Source organism: Gouania willdenowi, chromosome 16 (genome assembly GCF_900634775.1).
Source record: "Gouania willdenowi chromosome 16, fGouWil2.1, whole genome shotgun sequence".
Taxonomy (NCBI): Eukaryota; Metazoa; Chordata; class Actinopteri; order Blenniiformes; family Gobiesocidae; genus Gouania; species Gouania willdenowi.
The window spans coordinates 37,809,733-37,836,194 of NC_041059.1; the positions used below are offsets into that span (position 1 = coordinate 37,809,733).

Sequence of the window (26,462 nt, forward strand, 5' to 3'; positions counted from 1 at the left end):
TGTTAAATGTTAAGAATTGACTCAGTTGGTTGAAGACCACCTTCTCAATGATGTTGGAAGGTTGCTGATTGGTCTATAGTTAGCCAGTATAGAGGCATCCAGTGTTCTCTTTTTTAACAGAGGTTTCACAGCAGCTACTTTCAGGGATTTTGGTACGGTGCCCGATTGGAATGAGCAGTTAATTATCTGACACAAATCAGTGACAATTGACTTTACAACAGAAAGAAGTTTGAGGGTATTGTGTCAAGGCAACACGTTGATGGATTCAGCTGCTGAACAGTTTCCTCTATTGTTTTTGGGTTCACTGTAATAAACTCTAACAATGAAGTTGACTCATCCCTCAGTGGTTGAAGCTGTTAAAGCTTTTTGTGATTTTGTTTGACCTTATTGATTGTATTTTTTTATTGAAATATACAGCAAATTCATTGCATTTTCCAGCTGACAGTAATTCAGGGGCTATCTGATCTGGGGTTGAGCTTTTCAATTACAGAAAACAACGTGCAAGAGTTGTTGACATTTTTGGCAATAACTTCAGAAAAGTATTGCTGCCTTGCTTTGAACAAGCCATCACTGAATTTTCGCAGACTTATTTTGTATAGTTCGAGATGAATTTGGAGTTTTGTTGATCTCCATTTACGCTCAGCTCTTCTACAGTCAGACTTCAAATTCTGCATTATCTCAGTCCTCCTCCAAGGTGTTTTCTGTGTGTTTGGTTTTCTCTTAGTTTTGAATGGAGCCACCACATCTATGACATTACAGACTTTTGTATTAAACTCATCCAGAAGATCATCAACTGTCTCAGCACTCAATGTTGGTGTCATTGCTAGGGCTTCCATAAACTGTGCACTTGTGTTGTCATTTATGTACCTTTTCTTTAAACACACAGAAGTAGGGGGAACAGATGTTACAGTCTCTGGGTCAAAAAAGACACAGAAATGATCAGATAGAGCTAAGTCTCTTACATCAACAGCAGAGATATCAACACCTTTAGAGATAACCAGATCCAAAGTGTGACCTTGAGTGTGTGTCGGACCAGTCACGTTGTATAGGACCAAAAGTGTCCATTAAAGCATACAGTTCTTTGGCAGTATTGTCCATGTTATTGTCTACATGAATATTTAAGTCACCTGTTATTATTAAAAAGTTGTATTCAGTGTTCAGTGCCAAGTGTTCAGTGTTTGTTTCCCTGAGCCGTGTTGGTCCACTGGTGATCTGTGTGAACACACGTGTCACCCTGCCTTTGTCCGACTGGTTTTAATATCACTGCAGGCGCTTTTAGCATTTTTGACCTTTAGAAATAAATGGTGGACACTGGAAACCCTGATCCTCTTTGCTGTTTGGAGATGGAAAAAAACATGTGTCAGAGGAATGTTGGGGCAGAATAATTAGTTATGCTTAATAATATAATTACTTATATTTTAATCCTTAAGCCTTGGGGTGTAACTTTTCATTGTGTGATTTCTCATGTCTTCAACTTTAACTTGTCTTCACTCTGGGTCAGACTGCCTTGTCCAAAGCACATGATATGCTTACACACACACTCACATAGTCCCCAAAACATTCCCAAGGACAGGTGCGTAGGCACTCTCTGTGTGCGCACTCACATGTCACACACACACGCCATACACATCCATTCATTCACACACACAAACACAAACGCACACTCCTCCGTCTCTATGACAACCGACAGATACAGGACTGGTTGTTTAGACCCAAAAGAACAAACTGTCTTTCCTTTTTTCTCCCTCTGTCCTCACCTCCTCCCTCTCTCTGTATCTCTATCTCCTGGGGGGAGGAGGGAGGGGGACTGAGGGGAATATACGTATTGGATCAGAACTGTCTCACTCTGTCATCGAACGTCTGGCCGGACGGACATAATTTTGTACTCTTTTTTTACTTAGTCTTAGTCTTAATAAATCTTTTCTATAAAATCATCAATGCTTCTCCTGGATTTCATCATTCAACCAGAGCAATGAATCATGTCTCAAATGAGGTCAACCGTAAATTCTGCCGTAACAATTGGCATCACACTCCAGGAAGGTGCCAACAACACCACTGATCGTGGAACCGCAGTAAGGAGCGTTTCCTCTTTTCTGGATTAGGAGCAGTGTTTTGAGGAGCCTTTGTGTGCCCTGAAAGTTGCAACGAAGGGCAGAGGAAAAGTCCCCGGGGTTACAAGCTAATCTTTCTAACGGGGCATATGGTCTGTTGAAACCTTTGAAATCCAACCTTGAGGACATCGTGGGAGATCACAAGCATTTTCCCGCTGTGATGAAGAGGTCACGAGCCCCTCTGTTTATGCCCCAGGAGCAGGCTGGAATTATGCCATTATTCTGTCGTTTCATGTCACTCGTGTTCTGGTCATCGATTGGGGCGATGGTCCTGTCCGCGGTTCCAGTACTCCTCTGGCTCCTGGCCTCCAGGGGGACAATCGAGGACACTGGACTTGAACCAATGAATGCAAGTGTTGTTCCTAATGTGAATGATTCTTTTTACAGGGTGACTAATGCAAGCAGAAATAGACGCTGGATAAACGATATCGTCCTGCACGACACTTTAGCTGCGACCAATGTTACTCATCCGTTTTTCACGAACACCTGGTTCCGATACGCGCACTATCAAGCTAAAAGTAGGGGCCTATCCAACTGTTTTTGTTCCGCGATACCAATGGATGCTTCCGACTCCTTTTGTTATTTGTCTCACTCTAATTTCGGCATGGGGGACCCCAACCGTTGTTCTAAACCGCCAGTAAAAAAAAACTGACTACACTACGCGATGACACATCTTCCGCTATGTATGTAGATTACACACGATCCACACTTTTTTCCCTTCTGTTTCGCCAGAAACGGAACTCGCAAACTAGGCCAGATTCCCGGTCATAATTTCAATTTTACTTAGTCCTGAATGCGACACCGCACATAATTCGCACACATGTGCCCACATTCATACACCCGGGACTAATAGCTTTCATCCACACGACGATCTGGGGTACGGCTGCGCGTCGAAACCTTAGAATACAGGTTTAAGTCCTTTGTTAACGCGTCATTTTTGGCCCTTACTGGCCTCTCTGGGGGAAATCACGAATATACGCTTAATGGTCCCACAAAGTAGAATGGTCCTAGACCTACAGACCGTGGCCAAAAGAGGCGTTTGACGCCATGAACAAAGACCGCCACGTCCTATAACCCTTCCGCCGCCGGAAGCCCAGCCTGAAGTGTTTATGATGAGTGTTTTTGATGTCTCAGATGATGACTCTGCTTACTGATGACACCTACATATGTTTTTGTTGCTGTGCTGTGCTGACATTTATACCATGTGTGTTTTTGCTACTAGTGATATATATTCCACATTCATTGATCACCAATGATGTTAGCTTATATCCATAGTGTTATAACGGTGTCAATATCATTTGTCCTACGGACCATGAGGTTGCGCTAGAATTACACTAATTTTGATTAATGTTTTATGTGTTTTGGGCTGTGCTAAAGTTAAACAACTTACTAACTAATTTCGCTTTTTTGTGTTGGACTTTGTCCAAAAAGAGTGGATTGTTGGGGCAGAATAATTAGTTATGCTTAATAATATAATTACTTATATTTTAATCCTTAAGCCTTGGGGTGTAACTTTTCATTGTGTGATTTCTCATGTCTTCAACTTTAACTTGTCTTCACTCTGGGTCAGACTGCCTTGTCCAAAGCACATGATATGCTTACACACACACTCACATAGTCCCCAAAACATTCCCAAGGACAGGTGCGTAGGCACTCTCTGTGTGCGCACTCACATGTCACACACACACGCCATACACATCCATTCATTCACACACACAAACACAAACGCACACTCCTCCGTCTCTATGACAACCGACAGATACAGGACTGGTTGTTTAGACCCAAAAGAACAAACTGTCTTTCCTTTTTTCTCCCTCTGTCCTCACCTCCTCCCTCTCTCTGTATCTCTATCTCCTGGGGGGAGGAGGGAGGGGGACTGAGGGGAATATACGTATTGGATCAGAACTGTCTCACTCTGTCATCGAACGTCTGGCCGGACGGACATAATTTTGTACTCTTTTTTTACTTAGTCTTAGTCTTAATAAATCTTTTCTATAAAATCATCAATGCTTCTCCTGGATTTCATCATTCAACCAGAGCAATGAATCATGTCTCAAATGAGGTCAACCGTAAATTCTGCCGTAACAGGAACCAAGAGTCACATATTAAGAAGGTTAAGATGAGGTTCATCTGAAGAATCTCCTCATTCATTACAAACAAACTCAAATGTCTCACAGCAGGCGTGAAAAGACTCCACAGCGTTCCCTTTAGCTTTAAGAAAGAGATATTTGTTTATGCATGTTTAATACTGTACGATATAACCCTTTATTGTTTATATGGATCATTTAATGTGTGTGGTCTTGGTCCCACTCTGTAGCTAAAATATGACAAAGCTAGCAGGCTAATCTGCAGTATCTACTACTTGCACATGAGCGATAAGTGTTTAGTTTAGAACCACAAAGATGCAGATAATGGATGTTATGTAATGTGGAGGTGAAACGCTACTTTTTTCACCCAGATTGGGTCTTTGGAGCAACCAGAATCATCAATAAGTCTGGTTACAAACTGTGACACTACACCTAATACGACTCTTCCAAGCAAAATAGCTGCAATCATGTCTCACAAATGGAACGTTAATTTACCTCCTGCTGCTCTAGAAGGACTTTTAAAGAATAGACCTTAACCAAACCTCTACTATCATATATGATCTTATGGAGCTTGCCAGTAAAATTCACTACAGGTACGGTGTAAAATGATAGCAGTAGCCATTATTGTTGGTTCTTGTGCTCCCTGGTGGCATTTCCACATACACATTTACAAATCAGAACACATGACAACAGCATATGTAGCAAAAGTCACAAATAGTCCTTCATTGAGGAGATTCTTAAAGAAGTAGTACCTTTTATTTTGGGATTCTTTTTTTCGTTTATTTTTATTTATAATAAAATGTATAATGTATAGCAATTTTCCATTCATTTCATGCAATTTTGAGGAATAAATAATATATTGGGGTATATATTATCATGATATGAATCTACCTATATCATGACATAAGTTTCTCCATATCGCCCAGCACTGTGCGTGTGTGTAGATGTGTTTTTATTTTTGTTTTTTGCAAAAATGTGTACTTTCGATTAATTAAAAAAAAACAAAACAATGCATTTCTAATTAAAAAGACTTAATGCAAGTTAAGAAATAAATTGTTGAATTTATTAAAAATATATGTTTTTGTTTGTTTTAATTTTTTTAATGAGGAAAAAAATAATAAACCAAAAATTACAACAAAAACTCACAAAAAGTGGAAAAAAAGTCAAAATTATGGGAGATAAATATGACAAATCATACAAAGAACAAACATTACATTTACAAAACACAACAATAAATACACACATAACCAATGACAAATTGATAAAATAACCAAAAACACACAATGACAACAAGAGAAAAATCTACAAAAACACCAAGAACAAGAACACAACGATCAAACACAAAAATGAGAGAAAAATATATTAGGTGACACAACATTTTTTTATGAACTTTTCTTTGATTTTGTGTTTTTTTGTTGTCATGCTTTGTAATTGGATTGTTGTTTGTGTGTTCTTTGAGTATTTTTATCTTTAATGTTGTGTGTGTTGTTTGTCGTTCTTATTTTGTTTTCCTTTTTCTATGTTTTTCTGCATTCTTTCTTTCATATTGTGTTTTCATCATCATTTGGTATGTTTTTCTCTTATTTTTTGTGTTGTCAATACATCTTGGTGTCACCTAGTATATAAAAAAATGTTATTGATTAAAATGGAAGGTCAAAGAACTGTCTTTTCTATTGTCTCACTGAAAACATGTATTCAGGGTAAAAAGGGTTCATTCTGTGTATTTTATGAACTAAATAGTGATGAATTGTTTCCTAAAGGTTTGTTTTTCACAGCTGTTAAACTCAGCCCTTTGTTCTGCCCTCGTGTCAAACTCTTAATTTGAATGATTCAAATCTCCTGGCTGTGGTTCCTCTGCAGTCGGTCGCATCAACGTCAGAATCCATTCGAACTTCACCATGCAGGAGGTGCAGAGGAAGAATCCCCTGGTGGTCCGCGGGGGACGCTACAGGCCGCCGGACTGCGAGGCCAGACACCGCACGGCCATCATCATCCCTTACCGCGACCGTGAGCACCACCTCAAGGTCCTGCTCTACTTCCTCCACCCGTTCCTGCAGCGGCAGCAGCTGAACTACGGCTTCTACGTCATCCACCAGGTCACATATTTATTAATCAATTTATTATTAATAAGAAATTACATTCATTAATCTGCTTCTACGTCATCCACCAGGTCACATATTTATCAATCAATTTATTATTAATAAGAAATTACATTCATTAATCTGCTTCCACGTCATCCACCAGGTCACATATTTATTTATTATTTGTAATAATGTTAATTCATCTGTTTCTACTTCATCATCAGGTCAGATATTTATTAATTTATTATTAGAAATAACGTTAATTAATCTGCTTCTACGTCATCCACCAGGTCCAAAATTAATTCATTAGTTAAATAAATAATAAAAGTTACCCAATTTATACCTTTTAACTACATTTACATTACAACTACATTTTTAGTACATTAATAGATTCACTTTCTCCATCAGAGAGAAATCACTACATAACAAGACCACTACTGGAACCATATGTTAAAACCTTTCCTGTTGAGTCTCCCCACCGTGGTTGAAAGACACAGGAGAAATGTATACTCCAGGGCCGGAGGCCGCTTTTCCTCCGGGGTTAACTCCCGTATGACTCACGCTCATCAAAGTTGGTGCCGTCACGACCACGTATAAAGAACAGGTCGTGTGGTTGTCTTAGAGCTGCACTTTTTTTTTTTCTGCACTGTGAACAAATCCTCACTATCTATTCCGGTCGCCGTGTAGGACTCTCTCATAGGCATGCACACACCTCTCTCCTCCATAGCTTCCTTTCCACACACACCTGCGCGTGCAGCCACACTACGTCACTCACATTCACGCACTGAGCTGCCCTACCAGAAACACATTCAAGTCAGACACATCTCACAACACTACCTCCACCATGGACTGGTAATTAACACAATTTACCATTCCATTCAAATTATATAAACTGGTACACAATCCCTTTTTGGTAGGCCTCAAATGTGAAAAGATAGCAGTGTCCAATATTACACACATTGACATATTAAGGCAGGTAGGTAAGTCAAACTGTATTAACCAGTGTCTACTCATTGATAACATTAGCACATTTAGCAGTGAACACGAGTGGAAAAATATACATAAAAATGCAAACATCTCTATTTGGAAAGAGTATAGAACACATACACGACACCTATTCTTTGGGGACCGGGAGCATTACCGACTGGCTAATCTTGTAGACAGGATATAACACTTAAAAATGGAATAAAGTGCATTCATATACAAACATTCTCTTCGACTTTTTTTCCTTTCTTTTTTTAACAAATGCAGAGAACTTTGTGAACCACACTAGTGTTCAATTTGTAAAATTGTCTAATGCAAATATGATCCTTTTAAGTGACTCACTCAGTAACCCAGTCCCCATACTGGTCCGGTCCTTTGCGCCAACCTTTGGGTTGTAAAACTTGCTGAGCCTGGCACTGTGACTCTTCCACTTCACCCCCACCATGGTCAAACATCACATGGGCAGAAGTGGATGGAGGAGTCAAGATCTTACTGGAATCATTATCAAATGGAGAAGGGAACTTGGAGTTGTTGGGGCTGTCACTTGGGGCAGTGGAGAAAAGACGAGGCAGGCTGAGGTCCTGGTGGTGGCAAGATCTCAGATGGTGTCCAGCTCTGAGCCAGGACCCAGGTGTTGTCCAGGAGCTCGCGGCTGCGGTAGTGTTTCAGTTGATCGTGGTGGACGACTTTGACCTTGGCTCTGGGGCTCTTCTGGATCCGGTAGACTAGATCATCCAACTGTCCCATAACAAAGACAGATCCTTCATCGGAGGGGAGGAACTTCCTGACTTTGTTTTTTACATGGCGTGTTCCTTTGATGAGATACCACACAGCATCTCCGACCTTGTACTGTGAGTGGCAAGCGTTTTTGTCAGACTGTCTTTTCGCACGTGTGACTGACTCACCCAGGGCTTCTCGAGTGATGTTGTGAGCCAGTTCCAGCCACTTGCGCATTTGTTGTATGTACTCTGGGGCTGAAGGTGCATTGTCTAAGTCCGGGGGCAAGCCAGCCATCAGGCCTACTGGTTCACTTATTTCACGTATCATATAGTTGGGGGTAAAGCCAGTAGCACTGTGCTTGGTCGCTCTGTAAGCCATGACTGCATATGGGATCATCAAGTCCCAATCCCAGTGACAGTGCTCTGCAGTAGAGGCCAGGATCTTTTGGAGGGTAACATTAAAACTTTCTACTTGGCCGTCTGAATGGCGTAGTGTGGGTTTTCTCAATACCAAACAGACGACACATTTCTTGGAATACCTCTGATTCAAAATTACGTCCTTGGTCGCCATGCAGAGAGTGAGGCATTCCAAATCTACACACCCATTCTGTTGTGACAACGTGTGCCACTGTCACTGCCTTTTCGTCTGGGAGTGGAAATGCTTCACTCCATTTCATAAAATACTCTTGTATTACGAGCACGTAACAGTTTCTGTGATCTGTTTCATTCAGTGGGCCCATAATGTCCAGCGCAATGCGCTCCATGGGAGCTCTAACCCTGACCATTCCCATGGGTACCTGTGGAGTTTTGCGGGGTCTGGCTCTGCATGCACAGTCAGCACAAGTCTGGCACCAGAGGGCCACATCCTCCCTCATGTGGTACCAGTAGTATCTGATTTGCAGTCTGGCTACAGTCCGTTTAATACCAAAATGGCCACCTACCGGACCGTTGTGCATCTGACACATAACATTGGGTTGCATTTTCTGTGGTAGGACAATTTGAGGATAGAACTGTGTGTCTTCCAAGCAGCAAAAGTGATGGAACAGGACCCCATCTCTAAAGTACAGTCTTTTCCATTGACTCCAATATGTTTTGGTGACTGGGCTGCATGGGGAGACTGTGTTCCAGTTGGGGCGCTCACTGCTGGCCTCCAACTATCTGTGTCAGCAGCTTGAGCCTGGCAAAACTCCTCCACAATCCAACCAGGAAAGAGTGTGGTCTTGTTTACATTAGCCACATAGACAGTCAGTTAGTTTTTTTAATATCTGTATTCATAAAGTTGTCTGTGCTTACCCCCACTGGACTCACAACTGTAGTTATCGGGTGTGTCCCCACCCCCACCAGACTCAGCAATGGTGATGCCCAACTGCTGTTGCTGCGGGTGGCAATGCCGTTCTGGAGGCTCTCACGGATCTGCTGGTCTGCATTCTGCTGTTTTTCCCCAGCAATCCGACGAGGGGGCTGCTTCACTGGAGCTCCAGGCCGGGTTATGATGTTGTGTGAAATCAGACAGAGAACAAGAACCCACCTCAGTCCAATGCTTACCTGCAGTAGCAGCAATAAAGTTAAAGGCCACTGCCTTGCCAAAGTTTGCTGGCTACCAGCGTGATTTCTACAGATGGAGGAAAGAATGGGAGGCTCTACAGAAGCAAGGGGAGCCAACTGGCTCGAAAGAGGTGAAGAAATTTCAGCTACTTGATAGCCTTGATGACAAAGTAGCCAGAGATCTTCGCCTCTCACCATACAGCTCATCAGACGAAATCTTCAGAGTACTTGAAAACAGGTTTGGGAACCAAGCCGCCATTACTCTTGAGATTGTCGAGGAGTTACAAGCAACTCCACCGGTCAGGAGCAACCATCCAAGGAGGATTCTCGAACTCATCCAAACAGTGGAAAAGGCCCTCTATGACTTGAATGAACTGGGAAATGTAGATGCCATAAAGAACCCACTAGTGACTAAATCCATTGAGGGCAAGCTGCCTGAAACCCTGAAAAAAGACTGGCTAACCTTTGCTGCTGACGTAGGGAACGCTGTTAATCACCAGAACCGCTTCGATAAGCTCATCTCATTCCTGAAGTCCCAAGAGTCCATATACAAACAACTCGATCAGCTGAGGGATGTCAGTGAGCCTGCAAAGGAGAAGAACACATTCCTAAAATATACCAGAACAAGGACAACCGAGTCCAGTGGTGAAATGGGATGCATCATTTGCGGTGACCTAAAGCACAGGAAGAAATTGTTTTTCTGCAGGAGATTTAGGACCAACCTCAGACCATCTGAGAGGAAGAGTGCAGTAAAACAGCTCAAAGCTTGTGAGAGATGCCTTGAAGTCCACAACGGTGACTACTGCAGAAATATGAAATACCTGTGCAGAAGTGACGAGTGCAAGGACCAGCACCACTTTCTTCTCTGCCCAATTTCCGAAGGTCAGCCCGAAAGAAAACTTCGACCCAGTCCAGAGAAAGCTGAGGGTAAAAGGTGCATTTATTCCAATAAGAGTTTCTCTCCAAACTTTCACCTGGACTTGCGCAAGAGTGTCGAAATGCCTTCTGCAATGTCATATCCAGGGCATGCAAGTCCACTGCGGCGAGGAGAGGTCTTTTGGAAGAAAATGGTTTGATGGAGTATCCAGTGATCCTGATGCTTCTTGACATCACATCAAACGATGGAAAAAAAATTGGAACCCTCATAGACCTTGCATCAGACACGAACTACATAACACATGAGGCTGCAAGCAGATTAAACCTTAAAAGTGAAGATGTAATGCTGGTAGTTTATGGGGTTGGAGGAATGAAAGTGTCTGTCTCAACTAAACGCTACCTTCTCAAGATACGCGTCAGTACTCCGAGAGGTACTCTTAAGTCCCACCAACTGATCTGCTATGGGCTTGATAAAATTGCAGAGGTCCACAGACATGTTAAAGCTTCCAAGTTGCAAAAGATCTTCCCAGATGTTTCCCTCAAAGACCTCAAAAGACCTAGGGAAATACAACTTCTAATCAGCCACAAAGAAGGCCAGTTGCCGCAGAAAATTCGTTCAGTTGGTGATTTAGTGCTCTGGGATGGCCCGCTTGGCAAAACAATCGGAGTCGCACACCCGGACCTCTTTGAAGAAGTCACCTTAGCAGCGCATATGTCAAAAACACACTTTGCTAGATCGATGAGAACTGCAGCAGTCAAGTACAGTGAACTCACTTGTAGAAATCCCCCCTCCTGTCTGCCCCTTGATGAGCTCCACACCCAATCCAATACAACCACAAGCAGCAAAGATTTTCTGAAGTGGTGGAAGTGGGAAAGCATAGGAGCTGCTTGTGTACCGCAATGTGGAGGGTGTCGCTGTGGGAATTGCCAACCCGGGGGAAAATAAATGACCCTGGCTGAAGAAAAGGAGATGGAGATGGTGAGGAAAGGCTTGACGTATGTGATCGGAGACCACCATAGTCCTGAACCACACTGGCATGCCAAATATCCATGGACAGTTGATCCAGAGTCTCTACCCAACAACAAGAGAGCAGTTGAAGCCACATTTCTCAGAACAGAAAAGCAGTTGGCAAAGGAACCAGAATGGAAGAGAGCCTACACTTTACAGATCCATGAGATGATTAATCGCAAAGCTGCAATAAAACTGTCCAAAGAAGATCTGCAGGGCTATACTGGTCCAGTGTGGTATATAAGTCACCTGATCGCACCAAATCCACATTCAGTCTCCACCCAAGTAAGGCTTGTATGGAACAGCAGCCAGAAGTACAGGGGCCTAAGCCTGAACGACATACTGATTAAAGGTCCTGATGTCCTCAATCCGATCAGAGCTGTCCTGCTAAGGTTCCGAGCTGGTAGCTTTGCTGCCCTTGGTGACATCCGCAAGATGTATAACTCTGTCTGGTTGGAGGAGAGAGAGACCCACCTGCACCGTTTCCTGTGGCGTGACAGCGAAGATGCTGAAATAGAAGATTTTGCCATAACTAGGGTCAACATTGGAGACAAACCTGCAGGTTGCATAGCCCAAGTCGCCATGCGAGAGACTGCCAACTTGACCCCATTCAGTCACTTCAAGGAAGAAAAACGTGTGCTGGAGGAAGACACATACGTCGATGACATCCTGACCTCCCATAATAACCTTGACCACTTGAAAGTCCTCACCTCAAATGTGGAGCAGATCCTTAAAGCTGGAGGGTTCATCATGAAACCTTGGGCCTACTCCGATCAAAGTGGGAGGAAGGCTCAGGGAGGTACCAAGATGGACTCAAAGACTATGATCCTGCCAAACCAGCTTAAAGAAGGGGACAACAAGGCCCTTGGTCTGGGTTACACAATTGGAGACGACAAACTGCATGTCATGGTTGCAGTTAATTTCTCCAGGAAGAAGAGGAAGATACGACTTGGTCTGGACTTATGGAGGGAGGAAGTGAGGAGAAAAACCCCCGACCCACTCACTAGAAGGGAACTGTTAAGCCAAGTTTCTGGTCTCTATGATCCACTTGGCCTGGTAGCCCCTGCCAAGCAGAAAGCGGCCATCCTGATCAGAAGGGCTTTTCAAGAAGCAAAAGTAATGTATCACAGAGAGGACACCTGGGATGCTGCTTTGTCGAAAGAACTCAGAGAAGACGCCATAAAACTCCTCGAAGAGTATGCAGACTTGAGCCAACTCAGATTCACCAGACCCCTGACACCAAATGATCCATGTGCAAAGGCAAGTGGCATCACTTTCTCTGACGGCAGTGAGCATGCATACGGTGCTGTACTGTACTTGCGTTGGAGCTGCAGCCATGGTGTTGTCGTGAGGCTAGTGGAGTCTAAGGCCAAGCTGACCCCTCTTGATCACAAGGGCGACCCCGTGAAAGCAGAAATGTGCGGTGCAGTCTTTGCAGCCCGGCTAAGAAACGACTTCCAGAGACACTGCCGTATTAAAGTTGAGAAGTGGTACCACTTGGTTGATAGTCAAACCGTTTTAGGCGCAATACAACGTGAGAGTTATGGCTACCAAACCTTTTACGCTAATAGAGTTGGAGAGATCCAGAACAGTACTGACATTCAAGATTGGTGGTGGATTCCGGGTTCGGTAAACATAGCTGATATTGTCACTAGAGGGGCCAGCCCGAATGACCTTACTGAGGAATCCGAGTGGCAGATGGGTCCAAAGTTTCTTCAGCTTCCTGAGGATGAGTGGCCGAGAAAATCAGCCAGAAATGTCGCTGCTCAGGCTAAAGACAAGATCACCAAAATGCAGAAGAAAACCTTTGTTGCTATGCTGCAACTCAAAACACAAAGTCCAAACAGTGACCAGAAGGCAGCGGCCAATTCAAATAATACACCGGCAGCAGTAGCGGTCCGAGAGCAATTGGATGTAAAGCGCTTCAGCAACCTAAGGCGGCTGGACGGGACAATAGCGTGGACCTGGAGAGCCGCAAAAAAGTTCCTGCATGGCAAGATTAAAGACAAAGAAAAGTGGGAGGTAGTACCTTCCTCTGGTGTCATCACAGTGAGAGAAAGAAAAGATGTGTTTCTAGACCTGTGCCTGGCAGAACAGAATTGTGTGCATTTTCCAAACACAACAACTGATAGGCTGGTTGTCTACAGAGATCCAGCAAATGGGCTCCTGATGTGTGGCGGCAGGATCCAAACCTTCAAAAAGGACCGCAAAGCTGTCCCCTTGCTCCCTTTCCATGCCTGGATCTCCACCCTCCTGGCCCGAGAGGCACACAATGAGGGACATGATGGGATAGCAGGAACTTTGCTACAGATGCAAAAGAAAGCATGGGTCATCAAAGGGAGAATAATTGCCCGAAAAGTTGTCAACAAGTGTGTTGTTTGCAGAAAGGCAAATGCAAGAACCTGCAGACAAGTGATGGGAGACTTGCCCGAAGAGAGGTTGGGACCAGCTGCACCCTTTCAATTCACATCTGTTGACCTGTTCGGGCCATACCAAGTAAAGGACGATATCAAGAGAAGAGTAAGCATGAAAGTTTGGGGCGTGATATTCTGCTGTATGTCAAGCCGAGCCATCCATGTTGAACTAGCAAACACGCTAACAACGGAAAGTTTTCTACTTGCGTACCAGAGGTTCACTTCTGTGCGAGGTCATCCCCAGAAAATCTGGTCGGATCCAGGGACAAATTTTATTGGAGCAAAACCGGTCCTGGAGGAGATGTACACCTACCCAAGCCAGCAGAACAAAGAGTCGCTTGAAGAATATGCTGCCAAGAGTGGGGCCGACTGGATGTGGCAAATCCTTCCTGCCGATTCACCTCACCGAAATGGCGCTGCTGAGGCTGCTGTCAAGGTCACCAAAAGAGCACTGCAAAGTCTTGGTAAAGGAGAAGGTCTTACTTTCAGCGAATTCCTGACTGCACTCAAACTAGCTGCCAACCTAGCAAATGAGAGGCCTATCGATGCCAGAGTACAGAGTCCTGAGGATCGCGTCCTGTACATCACGCCGAACACCCTGTTGCTTGGTCGAGCCACGCAGAGTGGAGACTTCAAAACGTTCGACTATGCCACCTACCCATTCAAAAGGCTGCAGGAAGTGCAAAATCAAGTTAACTACTTTTGGAAGTCCTGGAGTCAACTTGCAGGCCCAAACCTGTTTGTTCGCAGTAAATGGCATACCACTGAAAGAAACGTTGCCAGTGGAGATGTGGTTTGGCTTTGCGACCAGAATGCACTAAGAGGCCAGTTCAAGCTAGCAAGAGTCGTCAGCGTGAATGCGGATCCTAAAGGCATCGTCCGGGACGTCCACGTAAAGGTCTCTCCAAGTGTGTGTGCATCAAGGACTCTGAAGCCTTTCGCCAAAGAACCTAGACCCACGGGAAAGGATTGCCAAAGTACGATACTTCATAGAGACGTCCGGCGGTTGGTGGTTCTTCTGCCGGTCGAGGAACAAGGTGGAGACTTCGGGAAGCTCCAACAAGGGACTTTAATGAGCAGTTTTCCAGTTGCTGTTTAGTGCGGCCTTCCCGACAGTGCCTGCATAAAGACCGAGTGGGAGGTGTTCTGCTAAACTGCATGTGAGCTGCCTCTCACCCTCCTGCTAGGCAGGGGAGGGGCCAGGTAGAAGTCCTTCCCACCGGTGAGTGAGCACACCTGAGGGTGATAATGGCAAACCAGTGACTGTGGGTGAAGCTGAGACAGTAGCAGTGCTTAGCTCCAGTGGGAAAGTGTTCTGTCCCCTCACCTGGGACTGAACTTACTGTGAGGTTCAAAAGACTCTTTAAATGATTGGATGGGCAGCTGGTAAGCGCTGAGAGATAACTTCTGTTTATCGGACAATTCATTAGACTTACGACGTAAACACTGCTAAAATGGAAAATTGAGTTGAATCCATTTATTGTTCATTTCTATAAAAGTGTTTGTTTAACAGGCAGTGAAAAAATGTTTGAGTTTGATACTTGTTTGTTTAAGGGGTTATTAAATTTATGTCTGGTGCAAAGTTAACTGTGTTGGTAAAACTATATACATATAAGTATAAATAAGATAAGATTAAATGGTTAAAAATAGTTTATTAAATAAGTAGTTTACAATGATTTATATTCAGTAGAAATATTAAAGCTGTTGAAAAAGAGACATGAGTTATTAAGTATTAAGTTAACTTTCTTTCAACAATCTGGGTTTACTAAATAGGTGGTAAAAAAGAATAATGATTGTAAAGAGATGATTTGTTTCTTTGTTAAATAAATAAAATAAACACTAAGTTTATGGTACAGGTTAAATATTTAAAAATGTGGAAGTTAAAATGATTAAGTATAATGGACTTATATTGAAGGATGAAACCCTGTTTAGAAAGTGCTACTTGTTTAAAAATCGGATAACTGCATGAATTATGTGAAAAGAGTTAGAGTTGGAAAGCTAAAGTTTATTTCTTTGAATGAATGGTTGTCTGATTATTATTGTACTGTGTATTTTTCTTTCGAGGTTTTTCACCTAAGGCTGAAGTTAAAGCTAAGGCTGAAGTTAAAGCTAAGGCTGAAGTTAAAGCTAAGGCTGAAGTTAAAGCTGAGGCTAAACTGATGTGCAAACCTAAAGCCATTACTTCAAAATAAAAAAGAAAGAAGTAAATGAACGTCTGGTTCTTGAGTGAAATCCGGGGCAAACATCCAGTAAAGAGAGGTTCCATCAAGTCAGGAACAGCACAAAATTAAGGAGGACTTGACAGACATTGTAGAAAAATAAGCAATCATTAAATAACTCGATCCTTATGTTTGAACCAGGAACACATTCTTTCACTTTTCTTTACTAACCTGCTCAGACAGCCAAGGGAAACGAGCCTGAATTGGGTGAGCAAAAATTCTTATCCCTTCTCCTGGAGCCCATATTCACACCTGTGATTTTTAATAGGAACAAGAAGACAAACATGAACCCTTCACATTCATCAAGACCATTTAGAAACTGTACAACAATGAATAACAATAAATAAAACCAGCAGCACTTACTAAGGAAACCATTTAGCACGCTCCACTCTGGGCTACTCTTCAGCTTTCCAGCATCGCAGCAGAAATACGTCTGGATGGCATCATCAAAATCCTGTGGAGAAATAAAAAAAATGTATACATAAGATGAAAGACAGCTGTTTGAGATTTGAATATACTTGGGTTGTTTCTCATATTTCATTTTATTATAGTAGAAAGTATAGCCCTATATTATACATTTAATTTATATGCATCTTACATTTGATTTAAATATTCACTTTACTTATTCAGATTTAGATTTTTAAATGTAAAACTTACATTTACAGATGCTTTCTCCTGAGTTTTGATGCGGTGAAGTCCTCGATAATGTCTTCAAAATCCAGGGAAGTTGTAAATCCATTCTCAATTGCCAACAGGGCAAATGCATTCAGTTTTTTTTCTGTTACCGTTGCTCTCCGGTATGTTTTTACTCGTTTCAACAAAGAAAATGATCTTTCTCCTGAACAGTTTGCAATCGGTAATGTCAGATACATGCGAAGGCAAATGTCCACATTAGGGAAAGCATCCCTCAAGCCTAGCTCTAGGAGCTTCTTGTACATGGCCATGACTGATTCTTCATCTTTTACCATTGAGATGAACTGGCAAAACTCTGCTGTAAAGTCCTCCTCAAGATCCTGGGGGTATATTTTCTTCAGCTTTTCTGTGGCTGCACAGATTTGTTCAATGTTCATTGATTTCGTTTTAGTAAGGAAACCAAATTTCTCCTCCACATTTTTGTATGCGTCTTTGCGTTGTTTCAATTCTTGTGACAAGAAGTCACAGATGACATAATGTGTGTCAATCAAGAATGCTTCACGGCCTGAGCGCCGCACCTCTGGACCTGCAGACTCACCAAACATAACTTTCTTCACTCGTCTCCTTTGGCTATCTGCTTTGTATCCCTCTGTCGCTGTGGGAGTCTTGGCCTCTGCTTCATAGACATCAAAATAATTTCTGGCCTGTCCCATGTACTCTATGAGAGAACTGTACAGAAAAGGAACAGTACATACATCAATTTGTACCTGTTGCAATGCTTTGCTGGTGAAATTGATTCTTCTCAGCAGTTCATCCCACAGTACTGTCATAACTGCAGTTTCAAGGGTCTCCATCACTGTTATTAATTGACTCGCCTCATATTGAGCAGCTCTGGGGGTTCCATGGTCAACTTTGATTTTGTTCAAAGTATCCTGTATAGCTTTGTAGCCAAATCTCAGAGCTTTTGTTGCATCAGCTCTTGCAGACCACCTTGTGCTGGAAAGGCTCTTCAGTGTCAGACCTCGCTCACATTTTGTGAGATGGGCTGTTAAAATCTCCCACCGCCGAGTTGAAGCTGAGAAGAAGTTGTAGAGATTTTGAATGAAGCCAAAAAATGAAATTGCTTCAAGGCAACATTCTGCTGCACATGCACCAACTAAATTAAGAGAATGTGCAGAACATGGTATGAAGTCAGCATTAGGATTCTTATTTTTTATTCTTGCCTGGAGTCCAGAATATTTCCCTGCCATGTTACTAGAGTTGTCGTAGCTCTGCCCACGACAGTCCATCAAATCAATGTCCAGTTCTTTTAACTCAGATTTGAGTGTTTCTTCCATGTGTTCTGCAGTATGCCCATGTAGTGGTATGAACTCCAAAAATCTCTCGACAGGTTCACCACTTTTCTTCAGGACATAGCGAATTATCAGAGCAAGCTGATCAACATGTGTGATGTCAGGTGTTGAGTCCACAATGATGGAGAAATACTTGTCATCTTTAACTTCTTTTACAATGGCATGCAGAACTTTCTTAGCCATCAGCTGGATAAACTCATCACAAACTGTAGAGGACAGGTAACTGGTATGTCCCCTGCCCTTATTTCCATATCTGGCTAGATGTTCTGACAGTAGTGGATCAAAGCGACTAATTAACTCCAAGCAGCACAAAAAGTTCTCATTGTGGGGTGATCCTATACTAACTCATCGTCCCCACGGAAGGGCAGTCCTCGTGAAGAAAGAAACTGAATAGTTGCCACTATACGTTTCAAAATGTTGAGCCAGTATGCTCGCTCAGACTCCTGTTGCTGTACTATGTTTGAATCTATGCGTGCATTTTTATTTCCAAGTGATGATAGACTCAGCACAGCAGTGCGATGATCCATACTATTTTCATGTTCATGCAAGCAATTAGCACAGTTTTTCCAGTCATTAAATCCAGTGACAAATTGATTGTCTCTTATACTGAACAACTTGCAGCAGTAACAGAATACAGTGCCAGTAGACGGTGAGTACACTAACCATTTTCTTGACAGGGTTTCTCCATTAAGCTTTTTTCTAAAGAAATGTTCCTTAGTTAAGCTTTGGTTAATGTCTCCATATTTCCTCTGTGATGCAGAGAAATCTCCAATATTTTGACAGGGATTGTTTAGTGTAAAGTACTCACGCATCCTGTCATCGATTTGGTCCCACTTTGCAGGATCAGATGGGTAGCTTGCTAATACCCTTTCTGGGTCTAGAGGCTCCTGCTTCAAAACGATATTGGGCTCACTTCTGGCACATCTGGCTGGCTGCTGTTCTTCCATCACTTTGTCCGTCTGTGACGGCGCTGATGTTGACGGCGCCACTGCGTCTTCCACTGCATTTCCCGCCCCGTCTTCGGGCCGTGTCTCCGGGCTTGTCTCGGCCTCTGGCTCTGCTGACTCCAGCAGGTTCACACCTGTCGGACGGCTTCCCGACAGAAACTTCTGTAAAGCCCCCCGCTGTCTTTTCTTTTTTTCCTCTTCAATTTTTTTCTTTTTATGTTTTGCCGCACCTGAAAGCATCTTGAATGTTAGCATACTCAAAAAATGACCTGCCTGCTAGCTTTGTTGTCCCGCTCTGACCTCTGACCGCGCTTCTGACGTCCCCTCTGATTTAACTGACTGGCGTTAATGTGACGTAATGTAACAGTCTATGGTTAAAATAAACATTGTGACTATTTTTAGTTAATTAAGAAATATTGAAATAAATTGTAGATAGGACATTTGTACATTTTTATTTTTTTTTTTAATCTTTTTATTTTTTATTTTTGTCTTGTCCCTCTGTCTGGGCCCCATCCCGTGAATCAGGCCCTAGGCACGTGCCTAGTTTGCCTTTGCGTTAATCCGGCTCTGGGTTTGCCACAGGTGCAGGAAAGTTGATGATCTGTAGATGTTGCAGGAGGTGAAGTAGGATGGTGGCAAAGTTATTGCACAATGTGATTCATTTTTAGGGTAACCAATTCTTTTATCATAATTTTATTTTAAGTTATTGTCATTAATCATCAATACCATATATTTTTTAAACGCTACAAGGAGCCATTGCAAAAGAGTCAAAGAGCCACATGTGGCTCCAGAGCCGCAGGTTGCAGACCCCTGGGTTAGACGGTTCAAGTTTTTCATTGTCATTAAGGCCAGTGGAACTCTGTACGTAGAACTCCTGGAAGGGGGCAGAGCTTCTGCTGGCTGAAGGAGGACTGCAATTGCACCTTCTTTAATAGTAACAGCCTTGTTGCCAGGGTTAAAGAGGCATAGCGGGACAACGTTAGTGGGCTGAACATGGACTAGGACCCAGGCAATAAGTATTTTGTAGGGCTAAGTATCATGTCCCCCTGAGCTCCACTGGTCCAATGTACAGCGCCCATGACTAGGAAATCTTGTGCGGGTTCAACCATGAGAGTTCGGGCTACTCTCACAGTGAGCAACTTTGAGGCAGTCTCTGGGTGAAAGTAGGGCACTTCTTCTCCGAACAGAAATATGCGGTGTTTACCAAAGTCACCCATGCAAATTTCTATTACAAAGTCATTTATTTTGCCCTAAGATGGAAAGAAACATGGCGGAGCCAGGTGTGGCAGGTATAGTTGCAGCGCTCTTTGCTTATGCACTGCTCTCACACACCTTTTTTTACACAGATACTGGTCAAATTCTGGATGACTCTTATAGTTCCAATAGCATCATCAAACCTATGTCAGTGGACTTTGTGACAATTCAAGTCACCAAACATTTTGGACTTGGAAAACAAGTCCTGGCTGCTATGCTGATTCATCCACATCTGTACAGCAAAATCAGAAAGCACACCAAATCGGCACTAAAGCCGCAACAGAGCCTCACACTAATAATCACCATCTGCCTTCTGCTGTCTGGGGACATTCACCAATGCCCCGGTCCGACAAATGGCCCAACATCATATCATCGCATCAAACCACAGCAAGAGCATTGCAGGAAACTTACAGGTACGCACTTTTACTACAAACTACATGTTTGAGCTAAGCACTTACCTCGATTCTTCCATCTCTCCGGCGAGTGCGGCGGGACCAGTGATCGACGCAAATGTGGTCACTGGTTGGACGGATCCATCAGGGATTAGCGGCGTGTTTACCGGCTGCGCAGCTCTGCCGTCTCCGCTGCACGGGAACGGGATGCCCCCATCAAATGGATATTTGGACGAGGACGCCTTTCAGGATAGCCGTGGAGCACTGTTTCACCGGAGTTCATCATGCTCATTAAACTGTGCCATAAACTCCTCATTAGAATCAGCGCGAGGGAGCATTATAAACAGTCCACAAACAGCTGGTAGGAGTGGCGGCGGCGATAGTACAGCAGGGACATGGTTGAAAGCTGGTACGGATCTCACCGGAGCGGCCGGCTCGCTAACCTCCACCTGTCAGACTCTTTCTACAACGGCAAGTAAAATCCGAGCCCCATCTTCTCTTTCTCTTCCTTGTAAGTTTGAGAACCGTGCAACAGGTGACAGCATAGTAAACGTAAAGCTACTTGCAAATTACGTCAACACTAGAAACAGGAAACCGACAAATCCCACAATAATAAAACACGGGAAACTCGGGGTATTTCAGACAGTTAATAACTCTAAATTAATTTGGGACTCAAGATCAAAACCAAAAAGCATTTTATGTGCACATTTGAATATACGAAGTATCAAGTCAAAAAGTGATCAAGTCCGTCGCCTACTTACTGACTCTTATATTCACTTTCTATGCCTTTCTGAGACCTGGCTTCAAGAAACCTCACCCTCCGCAATAATATCTATACCCGGTTATAAAATGTTTCGTAAAGACAGACAGGATTCAAAGGGAGGGGGGGTCATGATTTATGCTAAGGAAACTTTTATCTGTAATAAAATTCATGTTGCAGATGAGAATGATTTGGAATTTCCTGGTTTAAATGTAACTTTGTCACAGCAAATGTCCTTCACTCTTGTGGTTATGTAGAGACCTCCTTCTTCAAATGCAGATTTTTATGAAAAGCTAGACATTTTATTAAAACAACTCAACCTTGCAAAAGAACTTATAATATTGGGTAACCTAAATGTTAATTGGGAAGTCAAACAAATCAGGAAAAATTTGAAAAAGGTCATGGACAAAATGGATATGGCTCAGGTGATTAAAGGCCCCACGAGAATTACAAACTCTACGAGCACTCAAATTGACCTTTACAAACAGGCCAGAAAGGATTTTGAAATCTTACAATATGCTTACTGGATTGTCTGATCACAATCTCATCATGGTCACCAGAAAATTAAATAAAAAGTGTTTTAAATCTTTGCCAGGCACAGAATCCTTTAGGATACCAAAGCAGGAACAACAAACCTTCATGGACTCAATCAATGATGTAAAGTATTTAGCTGCAGGCAGGAGAACTGCCTGCAGCTAAATACTTTGAAAACTGTAGGTATGTTTTTCAGTAAAATAGAGCCTCATCTAATCCTGACATACTGGTTGCTGGAGAAAAATTACAAATTGTAAATCAGTACAAATACCTTGGGTTAGTAACAGATTCTCACTTCTCCTTTAAAGCCCATATTGACAAATTATGTAAAAATATCAAGTTTAATCAAGCAAATTTCCGCTCAATCCGAAATGAAAGGTCAACCGAAGCTGCAATAATTTTTCTACGTTCCATGATTTTCAGCCATTTTAACTACTGCCTAACAAGTTGGTCTCAGGCAAGTCAGAGTGCAAAAAGACCTTTGGAAACATTATACAAACAAGCCATTAAAGTCTTGGATAGAAAACCAAGGCACTATCATCACTGTGCAATACTGAAAAAGTACAACCTTTTAAATCTCCATAGATTTTCAGATCTGAGTCTCATATACAAAGTAGCACATGATTTGGCCCCAGTTCATCATCAGCTGGTCAGTTAGGGGCGCTGCTGAGTGGAACTCAATACCTGAGGAGGTTAAACAGCTAACCACTTACAAGGCCTTTACAAAAAAATTTTAAATTTGTTTCATTAACATGTACGTTTGCCAACATTAAAAAAGCCGAGCCTGTTGCGCTGCATTGTACTGTATTAGATAACATAGCCTTTTGAACACGTGTTTTTGTGTGTGTTTTAATATTGTAACAGGTACTGTTATTGTTGTTATTGACTTGTAAATGTATTGTTATGCTTGTATTTTATTGCCTTTTTACATCTTGGCCAGGGGTCTACAGATGAAAAATAGCCTTCTGGCTAATTCTGGCTTTTTTTAACCATGTTTGTTTATGTGTAATATGAAATTGCACTGTCCCCTTTCAAATAAACCAATCCAATCCAAGGCGGGCCCAGCAGCTCTCTTTGTGGTTTTATAGTGATGGGCTATCTCGTAAGCTCTGGCTTGGGTGGCTGGGTGCTTTTCTAACTGTCATTGTACTAGTTCTGCATCCCCCAGGCCATTAGTGAAGACTTCAACAGCTATAGCATCTTGCTCAGCCTCTGCCCAATCCCCATAGGCTATAGCTACTTTCCCATAAATGTCATCTCTGAATACATGAAGCGACTCACCAAATCTGCGTACTCTTTGCCTCAGCTCTACTGCAACAGCTGCTGCGTGATCTGAAGAAGGGCCATATGCAGTTTCGAGTTCCTCCAGCAGGCGGCGCTAGTCCCACTTAGATGATCAAGGGTTTCTGTGGACTATGGCACTTGTAGCTCCAATTAGGCAGAATTTCAGCTGGATGGCCTTTGTCTTTGCTGACCAGTGATTGTCCTCTGCACAGCTCTCAAACTTGTGCAAAAACTCTCTCCATGGTGTGTTACCGTCGTACTGGCCAGGTCTTAGAGTAGGGACTCTCTATTTTAGATCTTAGTCCTCAACACTGTCTGATGGAGGAGAGTGACGAAGTGCAGTGCGGCTCTCACATGGAGGTGAGTCACATGGGTGGCTGGCTGAGGAACATCCATGTTCAATGGTCGGCTCTGGGTTAACACAAGAGTATAATATTGGAAGCGTGCTTGTTTCTGGTTTAAAAGTAGCTGGTGTGCTTTGTCCAAAACATCCCATGTGAGCAAAGGGATTTGCGTCTGCATACTGGACATTTGATGACATGTTTGGAGCATTATAGGGGAGCACATGTACATCTGGGCTTCGTGCAAGTCCATGGCTTTGCCTGTCAGCTCCATAAAAAGGATTGGTCGGGGAGGGCGGAGCAGGACGGTTGAATGACGCAAACAAATCTTCTCCATTAGCCCGTGTGTTAGCACAGCTTTCATCACACACTAATTGGTTATAATGTTCACATTTTATCTCAGTCCCGTGTTCATAAGCCCCCACAGTACTTTCTTCATTGTCCTGGACATTAGTTAGTGACATAAACGGGTTTGAGTAGTTAGTTTCTTGTCCGTACACATAGGAAGGTAACGAGCGGATGCCATCTTGGATTAGCTTAGCAAAGGTAATATTACTGATGTATCACAGTTATTGTCCTCTTATTTATGCTGCTCACCTCTCCTTTAACAACGAGTGTCCCTTCGTAGTCACCAGTGTTAAAACCTTTCCTGTTGAGTCTCCCCACCGTGGTTGAAAGACACAGGAGATATGTATACTCCAGGGCCGGAGGCCGCTTTTCCTGCGGGGTAAACTCTCGTATACCTTACGCTCGTCAAAGTTGGTGCCGTCACGACCGCGTATAAAGAACAGGTCGTGTGGTTGTCTTAGAGCTGCACTTTATTTTATCTCCGCACTGTGAACATATCCTCACTATCTATCCCGGTTGCCGTGTAGGACTCTCTCATAGGCATGCACACACCTCTCTCCTCCATAGCTTTCTTTCCACACACACCTGCGTGTGCAGCCACACTACGTCACTCACATTCACGCACTGAGCTGCCCTACCAGAAACACATTCAAGTCAGACACATTTTTTTCACAACTGTAAAGTGTATTAGAGTTTTTGAAAAGCCCCTATCAGTAAAATGTATGATTATTATTAGTATTGGAGATTTCCGAGTGTGAAAAGACTTGTGGTTGGTCTGTGAAATGCCTTTAATCATGATTAATGGTTTATTCAGGAATTTATTTCATTTAATTGAACTGAACTACACACAAGAATGAAATTTGTGTGGTTTAACTCTAGTAATTATTGATTCGTTATTATAATCAATTTCTTTTTTTTTTTTTAAATGGAAAGAAGTGTCTAATGTAGAATATGTGTATTAATTTTGAAATTAATCACAGTAGAGAAACACTGTGTGTGTGTGTGTGTGTGTGTGTGTGTGTGTGTGTGTGTTAGGCTGGGAACTACACTTTTAACCGAGCTAAGCTGATGAACGTGGGTTTCCGGGAGGCGATGAAGGAGGAGGACTGGGACTGTCTGTTCTTCCACGACGTGGATCTGATTCCTGAGGACGACAGAAACACGTACGTGTGTGACGTAAACCCCAAGCACGTCTCCGTTGCCATTGACAGGAATAATTACAAGTACGTCGAACACACACACACACACACACATCCACAACTGATCTATGATCACAACAAATGCTCCAAACAGTTGGTGTTACGGTTTGACTCATAACCTTGTTATGTATGGAATCACAGGAGTGCCAAAATTAAAAGGAAATGCATGTAAAAATATAAAGAGAATCAATAAAAAAAGGGAAATATAAAGAGGATCAATAATGAAAAAATATACAAACGTAGTCATATTTTTTTTCCATTTTGCTTTTGTTTTTTTCCATTTTGTCGTTACTTTTTCTGTTTTGTCTTTTTCTTTTGTGTTTTGACATTGCTTTCACTTCATGACTCAAGCAATGTCAAAGCAATGACCCGCCTGACTAGTCGATACCTGATCACAGGATTCTAACTATAGAACTAGTTAAAACATGACATACCTCTTTCAGGTGGTGCTTTTTTGTTTTACATATATTATTATGATTCATTAGTTATGAACAATTCGGTTGAATCATTAACCTAGACCAGGTCTGCAACCTGCGGCTCTGGAGCCTAATAATAATAATACATTTTATTTGAAATTCAGCGCCTTTCAGTTCACCCAAGGTCACTTAACAGTACATGATAAAACCACAACAACATAGTATAAAACCACAATCAAATTTAGGCTAAAACAGTATAAAAACAACAGTCAAAATGAAGCTTAAACACGGAGACAGAACAGGGGGGCTCAGGTGGGAAATGCTGTTGTGAATAAGTGAGTTTTGAGTCTGGCTTTGTTTTGTGAAAATTAGTCCATGTTCCTGAGATCCAGAGGTAGTTCCAGAGCTGGGGAGCAGAGCGGCAGAAAGCTCTGCTCCCCATAGTGGTAGGGTGGGCTGGTGGAGTGAACAGATGAATGGAGGAAGATGATCTGAGGGAGCGAGATGGAGTGTGGACGTGGATGAGATCAGTCAGATAAGGGGGGCAGTTTGGTGAATGGGCTTATAAGTTAACAGAAGGATCTTGAAGTTGATGCGAGATTGAATGGGAAGCTGGTGGAGAACAGGAGTGATGTGGGAGATAGAGGGAGTTTTGGTGATGATGCGGGCAGCTGAGTTCTGGACTAAGAAGAATTGCAGGGGGCGACCATGACGCTAACACACACATGTACATGCACACTCATTCAGACCAGCTTTCCCTTACCGCTCCAGCCGTTTACCGCTGTCTTCGGGTTTCTTTTCATCAGCCACCGCAGGCGCTATGGGTGCACACTTGGCCACTGCTCAAGCCTTTTTCCATCCATAGTTTCTCCGAGTTGCAAACATTTCTCCAGTATACACCACTCATTCATACACTCAATCAGCCAACCTGAGTGAATGCAGGGCTCGCATGAGTGA

The 26,462-nt window shown here is 42.8% G+C and overlaps 1 protein-coding gene across 2 annotated transcripts in view; it reads left to right on the forward strand.

Moving 5' to 3' along the window:
- The window catches only part of LOC114477614 (beta-1,4-galactosyltransferase 3-like), a 61,344-nt gene that overhangs the window by 24,201 nt on the left and 10,681 nt on the right, over nt 1-26,462 (forward strand). For both annotated transcript variants that reach the window (XM_028470037.1, XM_028470038.1), the window contains exons 3-4: nt 6,059-6,294; nt 24,926-25,113. In XM_028470037.1, the coding sequence (XP_028325838.1) occupies nt 6,059-6,294; nt 24,926-25,113 (424 nt within the window). The remainder of the gene's footprint in view (nt 1-6,058; nt 6,295-24,925; nt 25,114-26,462) is intronic.